Source organism: Centruroides sculpturatus, unplaced genomic scaffold (genome assembly GCF_000671375.1).
Source record: "Centruroides sculpturatus isolate CEXI.00-Female unplaced genomic scaffold, Cexi_2.0 scaffold173, whole genome shotgun sequence".
Classification (NCBI taxonomy): Eukaryota; Metazoa; Arthropoda; class Arachnida; order Scorpiones; family Buthidae; genus Centruroides; species Centruroides sculpturatus.
This window is the reverse complement of record NW_019384380.1, coordinates 814,762-835,332: the sequence shown is the minus strand read 5'-3', so window position 1 is coordinate 835,332 and position 20,571 is coordinate 814,762. Positions and strand designations below refer to the sequence as shown.

At 33.2% G+C, this 20,571-nt stretch overlaps 1 protein-coding gene across 5 annotated transcripts; it reads left to right on the top strand.

Moving 5' to 3' along the window:
• Window positions 1-1,966: 1,966 nt before the first annotated feature.
• On the top strand, window positions 1,967-19,194 carry LOC111617878 (alpha-tocopherol transfer protein-like). 5 transcript variants are annotated; one of them, XM_023359220.1, is made up of 6 exons: window positions 1,967-2,035; window positions 2,168-2,250; window positions 16,900-17,136; window positions 17,214-17,407; window positions 17,540-17,650; window positions 18,305-19,194. In XM_023359220.1, exons 2-6 carry the CDS (start codon window positions 2,187-2,189, stop codon window positions 18,491-18,493), a joined length of 795 nt encoding a protein of 264 aa, XP_023214988.1. In that variant the 5' UTR covers window positions 1,967-2,035; window positions 2,168-2,186; the 3' UTR covers window positions 18,494-19,194. The 5 variants fall into 5 exon arrangements, with proteins under 5 accessions (XP_023214988.1, XP_023214989.1, XP_023214990.1 ...); XM_023359221.1 differs by lacking the exon at window positions 2,168-2,250 and adding an exon at window positions 2,373-2,478 and having other exon boundaries at window positions 1,974-2,144; window positions 16,903-17,136; XM_023359222.1 differs by lacking the exon at window positions 2,168-2,250 and adding an exon at window positions 2,373-2,478 and having other exon boundaries at window positions 1,974-2,144; window positions 16,900-17,109.
• Window positions 19,195-20,571: the final 1,377 nt, after the last annotated feature.

Here is a 20,571-nt window from a genome sequence, read left to right as displayed (position 1 = left end):
TTCCTGCAGAATTTGGTGGTGAATTGCCACCTCTTAATGCATCTGAAAGAAATCAAAGGTTAAGAGACATGGAAGAATTCTTTGTTGAAATGAAAAATATTGGACTGAAGAGAAAATGTCTGAAAATTGAAATGAGAAAATGTTCTGTTTGTTGTAATGCACCAGATTCGAGATTCCAATTGAACTGAATGTTTTGTGTTAAAATTATAATATGAAGGAAGTGACTGAGGAAAACATTTATATTATTTAATACAAAATATTTAAATTGTTTAGTAATATATTTTGTATAAATTTATAGTAAGAAACTAAAAATCATTTGATATTATAGATTGATAGTAAAAGATTGGCTTTTTTATTGTACATATTTTATGAATTCATTCTGACTTCGTTCTAAACTATTCTGTGATATAAGATTTCAATATCAATTACGGTAATAATTGAACAACAAGAGATTATAGCAAGATACATAAAGTTTTAACAGGAATAAACATTCGTTAGATATTTTTATCCTGAAGTTAGCCTTGCAAATTTCAGTGTGGACTATGGTCTGTCTCTGTGCAAATGGCAGGTACAACTTTTATTTTTTTTATTATACAATAATTGTTATTGTATAATAACAATTATTGTATAATAAAAGATAATAAAACAATATTTGTATTTATTAAACAATCATTGTAGTTATTATACAATAATTGTTATTGTATAATAACAATTATTGTATAATAACTACAATGATTGTTTAATAAATACAAATATTGTTTAATAACTACAATGATTGTAGTTTAAAAATATTTTTAAATTTATCTTAGAAAATGCAAGAAAAAAGTTAAAATAGTTAGTATCACTGTCACAGTTTATTGCGATATAATGAGATTAGATATGCTTGTTTGACGTGTTTATTGATAACACAGATACACTGTGCTTAATATCCATTTAATCAAATATTTACGATATAACATATCTCATCAAATTCATAGCACAAGCAAGAGAAGCATTTTCTGTACACATCTTAAATGTTAAATCTCTAACGGTGATTTCCGGCATCAGTATTCACAAAATGACATTACATATGGTAAGAAAATAAATGGTTGCCTATTTAGGCTATATATTTACTCGCTTATGAATTTGTTAAATTTTTAACTTAGTTTGGCTTTTTTATTTTTAACATGCAAGATGAAAATACTTATGATATATCACGGAGAATATAGAAAATATTTTGTTAGTTTTTTTTAAATTCCTAGTGACTTGGACTGTGTGTCTTTTGTCTCTTGCAGTAAAGCCACATTAATACAAAACTCAAGTATTTTGTTATGAATAGTCATAATTTTTAAGAAATTATTAATTTAATTAATCAAATGCAATATATGAAAAAACAAAAACACATTAATTCAGGTTAACTTTAACGTTTTATATAAATTTAAACAATGTAAATATAGTACTTTTTTTAGCTCTTTCTACCCTGTGTCACCAATATGGCATCTATTTGCAAGCCCATTTTGGGTTCGGTTAGGTCAGGTGGTGAAAGACGGTGCCTGACATTTTTGGATGGACTACCACTTGAAAAATCGACTTACGAAGTATTCTCACATTGAAAATAAAAGCATTACTCAACACAGTAGGCACGTGCTATGCATTCAATTTATGATCACTCAAAGATAAAGATTACATCAGAGATTATTAATAAATAAAGTCTCTTGGTGTAAATAAGAGAAAGTTCAGGAGTTAATAAGTGAGGATAAAATCATTAGAGTGTAGGAACAGAAGTTCATAATAGCCTGCTTTTCCCACAGAGTAAGCATGACAAGTTTAATACAGATCAAAGTTTAGCAGTTTGTAGAAAATCAACATCTATGTAGATAACCAATAAAATCTATGTTAATTTGCAGCAATTGATAGGTTGACTATAAGCTTTTATGTAGAAATCATAAAATTTATTGATTAGATATTTATTGGTACAAAGTCTAAGATTTAAATAATTAGATGAGATTGGAAAATTACTGCGCCTATAATGCAGTATATTCAGTTAACTGGTGAAGTGAGTTGATTCTCCTAAATATCGTATAATATAGAATGTTTTATCCAATAAATATATTAGACAACTCTTTAATAAGAGAATTATTTGCATAATCAGTAAATATATACAGGATTAACAATTAAACTTTAATAGTAAGGACGCAAATATAGGAATGGAAGCGAAGGAATACACTTGGAAGGAGAAAGAGTTAGAAGAATTTCGGATGGCTGTTCTAAGTGAGTATTTTTAATATATTAATTCATTTATTACTGCCTGCTTCATCGCTTACGTAACAACCCGGACGTTTCGCAATACTCACATATCTCTGGTGCAAATTATAATTCTTATAAGTATACAGGATTAACAATTAAACTTTAATAGTAAGGACGCAAATATAGGAATGGAAGCGAAGGAATACACTTGGAAGGAGAAAGAGTTAGAAGAATTTCGGATGGCTGTTCTAAGTGAGTATTTTTAATATATTAATTCATTTATTACTGCCTGCTTCATCGCTTACNATAAAATATTAAATACAGATAAGTGACACTTAATTTAATCGTCCCACAGAGCTGACATCTTGCCAAAGTAGAATTTTTGCTTGTCTGAGGAATATAAATACAGTAGAGTCTCTATAGACCGTCACTCACCGATTCGACAGGTTTAATAATCCGACACTCCACACGGCACATGAAACTATCGTTTTTGAGTTATAGATGTATGCGACAGAGAGAGACTGACGTATAGTACGTGTGTACTAATTCACTGGTTGTTTGTTACATGTGCTTTCATTAAACCGTCACAACTGTGATTAATGATAAACAAACCTGTAAAACCTGTGTATGAGTTTTACTGTACTGTACATAAGTGCATACAATAAAGTCAAATAATTCGACACCAGCCGTCCGATATATGCTGGATTATAGAGACTATACTGTATTTCGCTAAGACATTATCGATGCAAATTTCGATTTACAGCTTAAACAACTGGCAGAATGCTTTCTTCTACCTTTGGACCAGATGTATGGCATAGCGACAAGAAAAAATACTACCGAGTAAAGTGTCCTGTCAAAAATCATGTTTACTATTCTCCATACTTCTTAGACACGAGTTCATCTAATCCAGACTTTCTCTCTAAGATGAAGATATCTCTTTGTGCAATTCATTTAAAGATCAGCCAGGATCATTATTTAGGCAGCAGAAATCTCCATAGCAACTATCAATAGAAATCGGGCTGCTAACAGATCAACCGCCATCAATATCAATGGCGAAGAGAGATCAAAATGTAGATAATTATATTCAATGAGTAGAAAACTGTGCAGAGCTTTATTCGGGTTATAATTCTAGTCCAATAATTTTCATATCATACTTTGGTTTTTTGCAAGTTGTACTGGGGACCTTTACTTTCACACGTTTATCACTAGCTAGGTGATGACCTTGTCTTAGCCAGGAGTAGCGTCGAAATCTTCCAAACTTCTTCCCATGAAATTAATTGTCATTAAATGGCTGGTTGTATCGATTAGTAAAGAATTTCTTTTAACATCCATAGTATCATTCATCGTACTGAACCCTCTTTTAGCTTCAGCCGAATTAACAGCAATTACATTTAAAATTCTTTTAGCTCTTAAATAGTAATTGGAATATTTTTCTGTTTTATATCTCTGTCATTCACAAAATCTCGAAAATCGTTTACAGGAACAACGTATTTTGTTATTTTAATTTACTGTTTTAATCCATTTTCACTTTCAATCCACGGTGATTCACAAACATCATCCGGTCAAGTTTCATGATTTAATAGATTAAAAGAATTCAAAAGATCATTATATTTTTCATTTTTACCGTCGAACAATAAACGAGTTGTCATATGTTGTACTAAAGGATCAAGTTATTTTTACTCTAGAAAATACAACTTGTGAACACAATTGGCATTCAACATTTGTATTGCTAGCAATATGAAGCCATTCGTATTTTTTAAAAACAAATATTCCTGTTGTGAAGCATTCCAGCAATGTAATAAACGACAACTACTATTATTCTCAATTGATGTCGGTTTCTGTTTATCTTCACTAGACGTTTCTGGTTGTTCTTTATTGCCGTTTTTCACTAGATATTGTTGTTTGTAGTTACACTTCATTGTCAATATTTGCTTTTTTAGATTACGTTATAAAATCATCCAAATTCCTTTGTCTTTTCATTCTAAAAACGACAAATAATTATTTTATTAAAAATTTTATACACTATGCAATTTAAACTTTGAGCGTCGAAACTATCGCGGCACTGGCACTATTAAATGTCTTTTTATTGCATAATTCTGACTCCTGATCACCAATACATTAACAATTAACTTTATAAAGGAATTCCTCTGGTGCAAAAAGGACTATATATGATTTAAATTTAACTACATAAATTTGGACGAATTGACAATTGTGAATATGATACTAATTCATGGAAAAAATTAAATGAAAACTTTTAACGGGTTGTTTATTTGTCTTTGGATAAGCCCGGCAATGTTGAGTCATGACTCGCACACGTCTAACTACTAACTGGCTACCCCCCTCGGAACCGGCTCATGCTCCGAGCAGTTTTCTCGGAAACTATGAACGGTCATATACTACGTTCGCACACAATCCACGACTCACTTCGATCTCGGTAAATCTACAATATGGATTGTGACTGTCGCCAGTAGAACGTCGTGCTGTTCGCATCGGCAGTTAACTTGAGAAGAACCAGGATATTACACGCGATGATAAAACTGACATAACGACGCGGTAAGTCACGAACACCGACAAACAAAGTGGAAGTTTTGGTTAGAAATAAATACAATACTTTTTCTTGCGATATATCTAATAATAGACGGATGTCATCGTCTCTCGAAATACAATAACTTTTTTATACGATATCTCTTTTAAAAACCACGCGAGAGAATACAAGATGGCTGCGAAACACGTGTCGGGTTATCGACACGTGTTGTGCAGCCATCTTGTATTTTTTGGCGCGTGGGATTGTGGGATCTCTCTTATGTCTGGATCTAGTTTCAAGAACTGTCTTGAGTCGATCGCGATTGAACCTCGTTACAGTCAGATTGAAACGGTCGAGGGAGGTCGCACCAAGGCGAACGGGGTATAAGGCTTTATTTTAGTAGTGTTACAGAGTATATTACCGTATAATTTAATATATTTTTTTAAAAGAAACAAAACCACTGAGAAATGTTACGTGTTAACAAGGTTCGGAAAACTTTGAAAATGTTAACAACGGGTTCGGCTGAACCTGTGCGAACCCGCTGAATATCACCACTGTGTATACTACAGTGGCTAGATAGTTCTATATACAGTGTCGCCATGACAGATTGTTTTTGATTGGCAGCGCCATAATCTTTCCAGCTTCGTATTGTTAAGTGCTTGTGTATGTTGATCATCATTTACTAGCTCGTTTTGAGCATTAATTAATAACAAATAGTTATTGAAAGTGCTATTTAGTTTTTCTTGGAAAATGTATTCTTTATTTATAAGTTAAGATCAATCTAAATAGGATAAATAATATAGAAGGTGGTATTATGGAATCCCATTTTCATTATAGTTAATTGTAAAAAAGGTATCATAACTACACCCACATTTTTTGTGCTAAAAGTACTGGTAACTATTAAACTAGTTTTTCCTAATTGGACTTTTCGCCAGTGTAATTATAAGTATTGTTTTTGAAAACTTTTCTACAAAAAGTCAGAAAGTAGGCTTAGGGAAATACGGGTGGTAATATGGAACCTTAATGTATGTTTTCATATAATGCTTTAATATATCCAAAAACAAATAGAAAAGTACAAAGAATGTTAAATAATTACAAAATTATTTACTCCAAGGTATTTTATCGCAAAAATAATTTAATAATAATAATAATAATAAAGAAATTTACAGAGAAGAAGCTAACCATTTGTGAGATCAGCCGGGGTTACGGAGTAAGTAGTACTCAAGTAACGCTTAATCGGCACCTAGTTAGTAAAACTAGTTCTCCAAGGTTTCGAATCGTAAGATCCGATCCTAATCTATTTCATAGGAGAGCGTATTTAAAGATGATCTGAACGGCGAAGTTCAGATATTCGTCAGGATTTCCTTGACACCAGTTTGTCGGTTATTTTACACGCGGACAAACACGCGTATGCGATCTGATTCGAACACCAAATTAAGAGACATTTTTAGTATAATTAACAAAAGTAAATTTAATAAATCTCAAACAAACGAATACAAATAACCAAATACAACGATAAATCGACAAGCTATAGGCTACGGCTTAATTTAAGCTAATGCGCGTTCGAGAGAGAGAGCTCACAAATGATTCTAAATATACGACCTGTTAGTTGTCGTCGTCTTCGTTTCTGTAGGTAAAGGACACCATGTAGATAGAGTTCATGTTACTTCGTATGGGAGATCAATTCGTGCACAAATTATAAAAATATCGCTTCTTCTAAGTGTAGACTCAGGACTTAGTCTATCGGACTCCGTTATGGGCGTTGGCCATCGGGAGGAAACGTATGTGGAGTTTGTATGCTTCGGATCTGTCGAAGAACTCTCGCTGAACTCTGGAGAAGAATTGTATGGAGTCTGCCCGCTTTCGGATCGGTCGGAGAACTCCTCGAATTCTGACTAATTTCTCCTTTTATTTCAAAATTTCGTCCAATCATCGTTCAGTAACTCTTTCGTGAGAACGGATGAAAGGGGGATGAATGAGGGGTAACCATTTCCCATCGGAGCGAGATTTTTAACCAGATATGGGAAAAACAGCGGATGTTCTCCTCGATGAAAGGAAATAACATTTGTCATCAATTTTTCCCACGTCTAAAACACTAGTTTTTTCACACAAAATGGAATAATATTTTGTCGATAATTTAAACATATTAATAAAAATTCACAAATTAGACCCAGGGCCTTTCGGATCTCACACATTTACAACACTCGCAAATATAAAGCTCCTATAGTGTTAGGTATCTATTTTTACTTTTTTCATTTTCCTTCTAATTTTTCATTCATCTACCACATACTTTTACAAAAGTTAGACGGGTTCCGTATTAAAAGCACCAATGAGGTCCGTATTTCACGCATCGCCATCTCGAATTAACTTATGTCTGTCGAGACCAAAATTTAAAAAACGTGAACACCACACAGATTAATATGTACCCCTAAGTCTCTGGAACGGAATACATGCACCAGTGAACCTACAACTACGCGATTTATATTTTAAAAATAATTAAATTCACTTAGCATTCAAAACTTTCGAATTTTGAAAAATACAAATACAGTATACTAATTCACTACGGACAACCGTTTTACTGAAGTGAAACGGATTTTCCCCTTGCTATGGATGTCTGCCTAGTGCAGTTCAGCCACAATCCGCTACAGTTCGTCTTTATTATCAGTTTGAAATGGAGGGGTTCCATAATACCTGCAGGGTTCCATAATACCACCTTCTTCCTATACTTTATTAATATTTAGCTTTTTTGTTCATGTTTTATTATAGGGGAAAATGAGGCAAGATGAGAACTTTAAGCCTTGAAAGTCATAAGACGGTAACCACTTTGATGAGAACGACAATTTTTTATTCTCAGCAACTACATTTAATAATATATGATACAAAATTTAATTTTTGAAAAACGTTTTTAAAAACAACATAATTTAATATTTTAAAATTACATGTAAATGCGCCATCTTGCTCCACCAATGGAGTAAGATGGGGAATATTCTTTTTATACACAAAAAAGACAAATTAAAATGGTTAANTCTCGCTGAACTCTGGAGAAGAATTGTATGGAGTCTGCCCGCTTTCGGATCGGTCGGAGAACTCCTCGAATTCTGACTAATTTCTCCTTTTATTTCAAAATTTCGTCCAATCATCGTTCAGTAACTCTTTCGTGAGAACGGATGAAAGGGGGATGAATGAGGGGTAACCATTTCCCATCGGAGCGAGATTTTTAACCAGATATGGGAAAAACAGCGGATGTTCTCCTCGATGAAAGGAAATAACATTTGTCATCAATTTTTCCCACGTCTAAAACACTAGTTTTTTCACACAAAATGGAATAATATTTTGTCGATAATTTAAACATATTAATAAAAATTCACAAATTAGACCCAGGGCCTTTCGGATCTCACATTACTCCCTTATCTTCAAAAATCACACTACATTTAAAGAAGGCGTGATTTTTCACTGCAATATATAAGTTTCGAATTGCTCTCTCTCTCTCTAAAAATTGCGTTATACATATTAATAAATTCATAAAAGTAGACAATAATTCAAATTAAATTCAAAATTGAAATACATGGGAATAATATAATAAACAATTCATTAGATTAATATATTAAAATAAACATAATGAACACAGGTGTCTTCGTCTGGAATCGACGGTAAAAGTGGACATAGTTCGTCACTGGTTTCGAATGCACCTCTCTGTTTGCTGAGAGTCTCTATGGCAGCACCTCTGTTGGCTGACTTCTTATAGTTGCAATAATTCAGGTATATGAGAAGATTAGGTGATGTCTTCTTGTTTCAAAAAGCACCTGCTAACAGTTCAAAGTTCACTGTGCAGTTCCAATGATATAATGTGCCTTCTTCCTGTATGTTGACACACTTCTTTTCTGCTAAAATTTCATTTCACATAACCACAAATGTTCAGGTGGTTGAGTTCATTAAATGTTGTATGACTCCAGGGTCATTTAAATCCGTCTGGGCAAAGTTTCTTTTCACCAAAGTATTGTTCATTTTAAAGGTAGTATGTTTAACAAATACATATCTCTAATAAAGTCTCTCTCTCTCTAAATACTACTCTAAGTCTTATATCTAAACTATTCTATTCAATCACTTTAGCTTATCAATTTGAGTGGGGTGTACATTCCTTTAAATATGCTTTTTGTTATTATTAGGAAAGGTACTTACAAACTAAAGATATATGTAACAAAAATAAAATCAAAATTTTTCAATCAAGAATAAAATTTTCATCTCAAAAAGGATATTTGAATTAAAGTCTATACGGTCGAACTAAAGTCGATATGTTTGAACAAATTGCTTCTTTATCTGTGTTGAGCTTGGAGCTTGTTCAGTTGCGTTTCCGGCAGGTTCGACTATTTCCGTTTCTTCTTCTTCTGCATTATTTCTTTGAGGAATTTCTTGAAGTGGAATGTCCTGTTGTGACAGTTCCTTGATCCTCTTCTCAAATCTTCGTTTCCAACAAATATGCTTGACTATATAATATGTGCAGATAAGTAAAATTAATATTCCTAAACTTCCAAGGATAATCCATACGTATGTGATTGGAATTGTTGGAGTGTTTGATATAAAAAGATCTTCCTTTTCTTTCAATAATCTATGCAAATCTTCCTTCATTTGCTCATATGATTTTTCTGCTACTTTAATGTCATCATCTGTTTGTTTCTTAGAATTCCCTTTATTCTTCTTAGGATTCTCTGTAGTATTTAAATTCTCTTGCAATTTCTCTAATTCCTTCTTGGAAAACATTGTTTCAATTGGAGGTATAATAAACTTTGGACTGCTTCCTATGTGAACAGTTGATCTCATGTGAAAATGCGAAGTGAGGATAATTCCAGGTAAGTATCCTATACATGTATTTGGCAATCTTATGATTCCAACGTTATTCAATTTACTTATTTTAGAAGGTAATGAATGCAAGTTATTTTGTTTAGCAGAACATTTCACTGCTAATACTAATGTAGAGGGTGTAGAAAATACCCATGTTCCTTGCTTGTCTATTCTTCTAAAAATTGGATAAAAATCCTTTATAATTTCTTTGGAACAAAGTTCTGTTACCTTCTGATCATTTCCGATGTATAACGAATATTCGCAGCTCTGATGTGGAGCTCGAAATATCGGAACGTCCGGTGAACAAACAGCAAACTGTGATATTTGGCAAACAGCCAATTCATGATGACGTAACAACATGTACGATTGGCGATCCATTGACAGTGCTAAAATGGGATATTCAGTCTTAAAATATGCATAAGCTTTCAATACAGGAATATATGTAGGTAATCCCAAAATTTCGTAAGCATCGAAATATCCTCTAGGCGTTTTCAATGGCATTTTTGCGAAAATTCTTAATTTTCCTGGAAGTGCGATAGCAATAGTAGTAATCCACTGGTAAAATTGAAGAGAGTGTCAGCTTGGACTTGTTCTATCAATGAATAACCTTCCGGAAGTTGTGGTTGTATTTCTCTTAACGTAGGATACATCACTTCCGTTGAGATAATATATGAGCTTAATTTTCCTCGCTCTAAAACATCAATAGCTTCTCTTAATTCAATTATTTATGTATGAAATTCTTGCATCGCAAATTCTAGATTTCTTTGTAATAATTTCTAATGCTGAATCATATCGATATACTTTATTCGTTGAAAATATTTTAATTGTTGTACTATAAAGGGGAACTCCCTTATCTTCAAGTCGATGATTATCGAGAGGTATATTTTATTTAACCTTAGCTTATTATTTTATTACTGCTATCTTACATTTAATAGGTTAATTATTCCTAAATTTACTGAGTTACTCTTGACACTCGGAAGTTGGTAAGACTTAAGGGTCAAAATAGTAATACAACCTTACCATTTCTAAATATAGATACCAATTTTCTTTCTATCGGTAATTATTCTATTCATATTTAGAAAAACATAGGTATAATCAAAATATCATTAGCGAACATATGCTTTGCTTCCGAATCAAATCCTTATCCTTATCTCTACATGGAATTACCGGATCCTTGGTTCTATTTTCGACTATCAATTCGAGGTATCGAAAACCGATTTAAATTTAATCTTTGTATTATTCAAAAGATGAAGCATTTCTTTGAAGATATTATCTTGCGTATTTTCATTATCTATCCTTTTAACCGTATTTGAGTAACAGGTATCTTCTTTACTACTGCTATTGCATATCTTTCTCTCACGAGTATCATGGGTCCTTGGTGTGGAAATTCTGGAAATTTTCTTTCCCTTTTTATTTCCCTCATATGTCCTTCGCTTATGTTTATTCGCATGTTCCTTTTCTCTAAACTGTGGTTGTCTAGCAGCTTCAATACCTTTGGATTTTATGGGAATTGATCTCTCCGTGTTATTATCATATATTTTCTTCCCTGTTCGTATGTTAGTCTCAGCTCTTCTATTACTTTTAACACAAGTATTTTCTGAATAGCGTTTCCTCTCGGAATATGCTTGTATGCTTCTTATATAGTCCCTTTTATAGTATTTTCCTCTGTGATTCGCATTATACTTGCATCTCTTAGGTTCTCGCTTATAGTATGTCACAGGTATTGCTGTACAAAAATGAATGCTTTTGCCATCAGGCATAATTAATCTATTTCCTTTATGGTCTATTTTGATATTTTCTCTCTCTAGTATATCCCTTCCTATGGTTCCGTCACATGGATATATATCTCTCACTATTCTACATGTAGCGCTAAATTTATTTCCTCTTAGTTTAAACTCAGGGGTTGCATTTCCTATACCTACGACTGTTTCTCGGGGTGAATTATCTATCATTACCGGCAGTTTGTTGTAAAAAGGCTTTATTCGCTTGATTCTGTCTATAATGCGCTTAGATATTAATGAAGTGTCTGCTTCTTCATCAACTCTAAATTTAGTGGGTAAGTTATTTACATAAACCATTACTATCGGTCTATCATCTGTCCTAACATTAGACAATGTACCTTCCCACATATCTGTTTCTCTATAACTGCGCGGTGGCGAACGGAAATGCTTATCTCTATTTCGATCTCGCTTTTTCATGTCCGCGTCTTTACGGAAGTGCGCTTCTCTTTNCATTAGACAATGTACCTTCCCACATATCTGTTTCTCTATAACTGCGCGGTGGCGAACGGAAATGCTTATCTCTATTTCGATCTCGCTTTTTCATGTCCGCGTCTTTACGGAAGTGCGCTTCTCTTTCAGATTGATTATATCTATCCTTTCCTTTTAAAATGTTTAATTGGTTTATCAATTCTTCTATTTTCTCTTGTATTTCTTGTATTTCATAAGTACGTGTATTTTCTGATTTCTCTTCTTTCACTACCCGAACTATATCACTATGATTGCGTCCTTTTGTAAGGGCTTCAATCTCCTCTTCCTTAATCGCTATTTCTAATGCGTGATCGAATGTTTCAGGCTCTCGGGACATAACTCTCTGTCTTATGTGGATATTTATGCCTACTAAAAATTGAACTTTTAATCGCTCATCCAATTCTTTGGCCTTTATCTTCTTTATTAGAGCTACTTCTGTAGCATTCTTTCCTTCTATTTCTATTTCTAATTCTTCGGCCAAAGTTTGCAACCGGACCGCGTATGTTTGTACATCTTCGTCGCGATTCTGAACACAAGCATAGAATCGTTGTAATCTAATGGAAGTAGGGATGCGCTCAAATCTATCGATCAGTATTTGCTTAAAATTTTCGTATTTTTCGACATCTTTAATTCGTCTATACCTACGGCTAAACTGTTGTGCTAATCCCGTTAATTTTAATCTAGCCACTGTTAATAACTGACTCTTGGTCCATGAGGCCAACTTCCCTACGTCCTCCAATGACTCGAAAAATTCCTTAATGTTTTGCCCTGTTTCACCTGAAAAAGCAGGCAATAAAGAGACAAAGCCACTCATGGCTCCCAAGACAGCACCTCTAGGATTCTCCTCGGCCATATTTAATTTTACTTATTTCTAACTTATCAACTAGTTGTCTCTCAATCCGAATCAGATCCGTTTGTGAGAGGTTACTCCTGCTACACCAGTTGTGAAATCTATTACGGGGTTTTCTTAAGCTCGAGACCACACTCTTGCTACACCAGATGTGAGATTTTTCTACGGGTTTTAAGTTCTGAACCCCACTCCTGCTACACCACATGTGTGATCTTTCTACGGATTTTTTTAAGTTCTAAACCCCACTCCTGAAAACCACATGTGAGATCAGCCGGGGTTACGGAGTAAGTAGTACTCAAGTAACGCTTAATCGGCACCTAGTTAGTAAAACTAGTTCTCCAAGGTTTCGAATCGTAAGATCCGATCCTAATCTATTTCATAGGAGAGCGTATTTAAAGATGATCTGAACGGCGAAGTTCAGATATTCGTCAGGATTTCCTTGACACCAGTTTGTCGGTTATTTTACACGCGGACAAACACGCGTATGCGATCTGATTCGAACACCAAATTAAGAGACATTTTTAGTATAATTAACAAAAGTAAATTTAATAAATCTCAAACAAACGAATACAAATAACCAAATACAACGATAAATCGACAAGCTATAGGCTACGGCTTAATTTAAGCTAATGCGCGTTCGAGAGAGAGAGCTCACAAATGATTCTAAATATACGACCTGTTAGTTGTCGTCGTCTTCGTTTCTGTAGGTAAAGGACACCATGTAGATAGAGTTCATGTTACTTCGTATGGGAGATCAATTCGTGCACAAATTATAAAAATATCGCTTCTTCTAAGTGTAGACTCAGGACTTAGTCTATCGGACTCCGTTATGGGCGTTGGCCATCGGGAGGAAACGTATGTGGAGTTTGTATGCTTCGGATCTGTCGAAGAACTCTCGCTGAACTCCGGAGAAGAATTGTATGGAGTCTGCCCGCTTTCGGATCGGTCGGAGAACTCCTCGAATTCTGACTAATTTCTCCTTTTATTTCAAAATTTCGTCCAATCATCGTTCAGTAACTCTTTCGTGAGAACGGATGAAAGGGGGATGAATGAGGGGTAACCATTTCCCATCGGAGCGAGATTTTTAACCAGATATGGGAAAAACAGCGGATGTTCTCCTCGATGAAAGGAAATAACATTTGTCATCAATTTTTCCCACGTCTAAAACACTAGTTTTTTCACACAAAATGGAATAATATTTTGTCGATAATTTAAACATATTAATAAAAATTCACAAATTAGACCCAGGGCCTTTCGGATCTCACACATTTACAACACTCGCAAATATAAAGCTCCTATAGTGTTAGGTATCTATTTTTACTTTTTTCATTTTCCTTCTAATTTTTCATTCATCTACCACATACTTTTACAAAAGTTAGACGGGTTCCGTATTAAAAGCACCAATGAGGTCCATATTTCACGCATCGCCATCTCGAATTAACTTATGTCTGTCGAGACCAAAATTTAAAAAACGTGAACACCACACAGATTAATATGTACCCCTAAGTCTCTGGAACGGAATACATGCACCAGTGAACCTACAACTACGCGATTTATATTTTAAAAATAATTAAATTCACTTAGCATTCAAAACTTTCGAATTTTGAAAAATACAAATACAGTATACTAATTCACTACGGACAACCGTTTTACTGAAGTGAAACGGATTTTCCCCTTGCTATGGATGTCTGCCTAGTGCAGTTCAGCCACAATCCGCTACAGTTCGTCTTTATTATCAGTTTGAAATGGAGGGGTTCCATAATACCTGCAGGGTTCCATAATACCACCTTCTTCCTATACTTTATTAATATTTAGCTTTTTTGTTCATGTTTTATTATAGGGGAAAATGAGACAAGATGAGAACTTTAAGCCTTGAAAGTCATAAGACGGTAACCACTTTGATGAGAACGACAATTTTTTATTCTCAGCAACTACATTTAATAATATATGATACAAAATTTAATTTTTGAAAAACGTTTTTAAAAACAACATAATTTAATATTTTAAAATTACATGTAAATGCGCCATCTTGCTCCACCAATGGAGTAAGATGGGGAATATTCTTTTTATACACAAAAAAGACAAATTAAAATGGTTAAACTGTCGTTTTCTTCAATATTGGCACAAGAACAGTGTGTCCATTTATTACAACGGCTAAATTTAGCTTAACTCTCTGTAGATGCAGACTATAACCTCCACAATAGTAGCATTCTGTGTCATTTGTCTTTCGTTTCTCGTTAGGCCAACTTTTGCTGATGAATGTAACTTTTGATTTTACGGAATTTCTTTCGGTAAACAAAGACCGTTTTCTTGGAAGTGCCGAAACTGCTGTTGATTGTTTTTGTTGTTCCAACAGTTGCTGCTTGTATCTGTTAGGATTGCTGTTTTCTCGCTCCTTCTGTTATTATCGATTTTTTCTTGGTTCTAACATATGGAACTGGCATTATTTCCGTGGGAAAAACTTTAGTAAAAACTGAATGAGTAGGCATACTTCTAGTGGGGTAAACAGTGACCGTTTCTGCACCCAGATTAGGCATACCTCCGCCTGATAGGAATAGAAATATCGAGAAATGCAAAAAAGATTTAAGAATCGTTTTTTGCAGTTTTTGATGTTTTAAGGTCTCCTGTGTTCAAAAATGTAAAAATGTAAAGGAGACATTTTTGACCGATCGTCATACTTTTCTCTGTTATGTATAGCAGAGCCGAAAAGTAAAAGCATCGAAAATAAAGCTAGAACTTGTAAAAATTGCTTAAACTTAATTAACAATAAGTCTTTATTTAATCTCTTTTTAATAATATTTAATATAGGGGAAACCGGGGCAACTTCGGCATGCGGGGCAAGTTTGTCAAGCGCTTTTTTTTAAAAACAAATTAAAAGAAGACTTTGGTTATAGGTTAGGCAGTTGAGCTTTATTGGTGGCTTGTTGAGTGTAGTGTTTTTATTGTTCTCCAACAAGCGTAGTTGAATTATCAAGCAAATTTTCATTTTCGTTGAATTCCATATAATATTTTTTTTCCATTTATATTGAATTGGCAGGTTTTGTTATAATTCCATGATAACGAAAGTTACTTTTCCTGTTAGAAGGATGTAACTTCAACTTATTCACGTGGCCAGATCGTGGCTTGGCATTCTGTTCTCAGGGTTGTACTTAATGTTTCGAAATCATGACTAGCGGGGTAAGATCGGCAACATAAAGCCACATTAGAAGCAAAGGATAAAAATCAAACAGATGATAAATGAAAACATGTTTGCATTTGTTATTCATGTATATATGTCTTTGAACTTGCATTTCGTTGTAATAATATTAAATGGGTGTTGGATTTGTATTTCTTTGTTTTAATAGTGAATTCCAACTTATACATTGTTAATAACATAATTTTATATACGTGCCTATCTTGCCCCATTACTTTTGCCCCTATACCAGGGGCAACTTTAATAAAAATAATTACAACTTTACAAAAAGAGAGAAGTTGCCGATCTTGCCCCTATACCCGGGGCAACTTCGTCAATTTCTCTCTTCTTGTAAAGTTGTAATTATTTTAATTATGTTTATTTCTAAACTGATTTTAACCAGTTCTATAGTAAGGTAACATTCCAATAGACAATATGCAAAGCTTTTTTTTTCAGTTTACATCAGTATTTATTACACAAAATTTAAGTAAAGCTTAACATGCCGATCTTGCCCCTGTCTCCCCTAAATATTCCTTATTACATATTTTATGTATCTATATTTGTATCAAATACTTACTGCGAGTTAGTGAACTGAATATTAGTGAAAAACATTTCGATGCTTTAAAAACTGTAAAACTGTTCAGGTATTAATAAAAATAACAGAAGTTTAATATATATATATATAATTATGTAAGGATGTGGAATTATATTAAAGGTGAAGATGTGAAATTTTACTAAAGCTGTAGATTTGGAATTTTAGCTGTTAACTAAATATTATGTAATATTGTACCCAACTGAAGAGGAGTGAGTGTATACCTCCGAAACGCATATTACTGTAGAATCAATAAAATTGAAATGATAAAACCGTCACTTTAAAGTCATTTGTGGTCTATGTGATACGTTTGCTTTTCAGGCATATTGCGCCAATTGAAAATTTAAAAATGTCATTTTATCAAATACATAGGTGTAATCGTAAATTTGTATTTTATTTCTGCTGAGCACGTTTAAACTAACAATTTTTTTTTTTATATTTCAAAAGAAGAAAAAGATCTGAAATGCAAAACTGACGACATATTTCTCCTAAGTTTTCTACGAGCAAGAAAATACGACAGAGAACGAGCATTGAAACTACTCAAGAATTATTACGCAATAAGAAAGAAGTATACAGATGTGTTCAAAGACCTTCGGCCTTCAGCATTGGAAACATTCTTACAAATGGGTATGATGTGTTCCAAACGATTAGAAACAGGTGAAGTTATAGGACTCGGTAGAGTCAGTAAGTGTTCATTTTTACTGTTTCTTGATTTTTATTACTAATCTGTGATGCACAACACCAAACTTATTTATTCACAGGCCATTGGGATGCAACTAAAGTGAAACCAATAGATTTAGTTAGATGCGTATTACTTCTTGTAGACATGGAACTAAATGACCATCCAATACAAGTAAACGGTGTTTATATATTGATAGACGCCAAAACAATATCATGGAGACATGCTATACAATTTAGTCCAAGAATACTTTACTTGATTATAGCATGCTTTTATGTGAGTATCGTCGTTAATGATTGAATTAGTAATAATAACAGGATTCAAAATAGATTATATAAACTTAAACTGTTTTCAGATATTTTAAAATTTTAAAAGCTAATAATGACTATATGCTCTTCGATTTTTCAGCAATGTGCCCCGCTTATTTATAAAGGGGTTCACATCGTTAATGTTAACAAGTATCTTCGTGCCATTGTTGCAATGGCATATCCATTTCTTCCTTATAAATTAAAGCAAAGGGTAAGAAATTCTTGAAATAATTCTTATTTTTCTGTGAAAGGTATAACTGAAAAAAAGTAAAGTATATTTTGTTCATACTGTACTAAAATTTTGTACTTTTAAAAAATATTCACGCTGAAAGAAACGATACGTACACAATTAGATATGAAGTTTATAAACTTTGAGCATTGAATAATCAATTTTTTTAATTATTTATGTATTTACAATACGTATTATATTGAATGAGAAGATGCAGCTTTAATTTGTATAACATAATCATACAAGAAAGTAAATCACTCTTAAAATTTTAATAACACCAAAACTAAAATCATCAATTAATTTTCTTATATTTTATTATAATTTTATCTCTTTATGTGCACTTCTGGCATTTAAAATCGCTAAACTAAGATGTAGGCACGCAAAATACGCGAAATTTACATGAAAGGTACAAATACAATATGCTGTGTGCTCTATACCTCAAGATTTTCTGTCAATTTAATCATGTCTTTTTTCCTTAAATACTGTTTTCTTATAATAAACATGGTTTTGCTATTTGATTTGTTTCTTGGTGTAGAAATTTTAATGGCCAGCAGTGTAGATTACATTGTTACATTGTCTCATTAATTTCAGAGATATCATACATATGCATAATTTTTAACTGTATATTTATTTCAGCTTTATTTCCATGGATCCAATATGGAAAACCTCCACAAAGAGATCGATCGAAAATACCTTCCTGCAGAATTTGGTGGTGAATTGCCTCCTTTTGATGAGTCTGAAACTAAGCAGAAGTTGAGAGACTTGGAAGAATTTTTTGTAGAAAACGAAAAATATTGGACCGAAGAGAAAATAACTGAAGATTAAAATGAGAAAATTTTGTTTGTTGTAATGAACCGCACTTAGAATTATAATTGACTTGAATGCGTTATGTTGAAAATATAATATAAAATGAAAGATGTTGCTGGGTAATACATTTATATTAATTAACACAAAGCATTTAAGTTAGTTTTTAATACGTACTGTATAAATTAATTAATTAATAGTGACAAACTTTGCAGCAAATCGTATTATCTTTTTAGAGTAATTGTAAATGATTGGCATGTTTATTTTACTTGTTTCATGAATTCATTCAGCCGATATTGTAGAATTTATCTTTTATTTATTATTTAAAATTTTGTCTCGCATTATTTCTATTCCTAAATGATCTAGAAGAAATACAATTTTTAAAAGAATGAATGTTATACTTTTGATCAAAATTTAGAACCTCCCAAACAGTTGTAAGATACATTTTTTTATACATATCTTTGTGAGTAGCCAAGGGCATAGACAGTTTATCTATGTCGCTTACTTGACACGCGATCATAAGATCGGCTCACTGAACTTTTTTCTAAAAGGGCTGTTGATATTACAGAGGATATAGACGGCAAAGTCTATATCCAACGTCTGGATAATGATACCAGTTAAGCAATTTATCGTACGCGCATAACAAGCGTTTAGAGGTGATATAAGAGATAAACCCTTCGTTTTGATTCAGACACGAGAAGACATTTCTTTAACAGTAAAGAGGTTGCGGCCGACGTTTTCAACGCGAAAACGCGTATGTCGGACGTTCAGCGCCGCTTTTTTAAAGGCCTAGAAGTTTGACAATGGTGTTTGGGACGTCGAGCATGATTCCACTGACTATCCAAACACCATTGTCAAACTTCTAGGCTTATAGGAAAGCGGCGCTGAACGTCCGACGTACACGTTTTCGCGTTGAAAACGTCTGCCGAAACCTCTCTAACAATAAAGCAAAAATTTAATGAGAAAAACAAACAAAATTATACATAATGGAATATGCAACTTAAGCGATTTCGAGAGCGAGAGCTCACAATATCTATAGTAATCATACTACCTCTGAATACTTTTTATCTTCTTCTGTTCTTTAATGATAGGCTTCAGTCCTTTCTAGGTAGATCTTGCCTGGCCCATTTTTATATCTTTTCTTCTCTTTTACTGACTTAATGAAACATGGAAGTCTAATATGGGCGTTGGCCTTAAAGAGCTAATATGGAAAACGTCTTCCTTCTCTGGAATTTCATGGCGTACTCTCCGAATCATGCAAAAAGTCCCTTTATTTCTCATGAGTTTTCTCCAATCATCTTTTCGGATTCTCTCACGTGGACAGAGGAAAAGTGGATATATCGAGGGGTTATCAATTCTCAGGGTGCTGAGATTTGTAGTAGATAAGGGTTAAACAAAAGGATGTTTCAACTTTTGTTGCAGGAAGTGACTTTTTATCAGTTTCCCTCATTTAGAAAACCATAAATTTATCACCAAAATTAAAGAATATTTTTCACTAAAATTTTAACAATTCAATTTAATTATGAATTAGTCACAGGGGCTATTCAGATCTCATATCTTTGTTTTAAAATACAATATTTTGTTATGTTAACAATAGTGTCTTGCCTGTCATCTATTTAACACCTTTCAGTAAAAAATTTCTGAATTGAAAACACGTAACTTCTGGCATGCAGCGAAAATTCTTATTTAGTTAATCGAGTCTTTAGCACCTATGGTTTTCATATCGGGTCTCCTCTTTCAATATCTAACTAGTTTATGAGATTGAGGAAAAACAGCCGAACGGATTAATTAATATAAATCGGCAAAAAGATTAATTATGATAGTAGAGAAGAGTTTTATAAAATCAGTAAATGCTAATAACGATTAAAATCTTTATTAAGTCCTGGCTATTCGAAATACGAAATGTCTCGTTTCCATGGATCCAGCATGAAGTTGAGAGACTTAGAAGAATTTTTTGTAGAAAACGAAAAATATCCACAAAGAGATCGATCCAAAATACCTTCCTGCAGAATTTGGTGGTGAATTGTCTCATTTCGGTGAGTCTGAAACTAATCAGAATTTGAGAGACTTAGAAGAATTTTTTGTAGAAAACGGAAAAT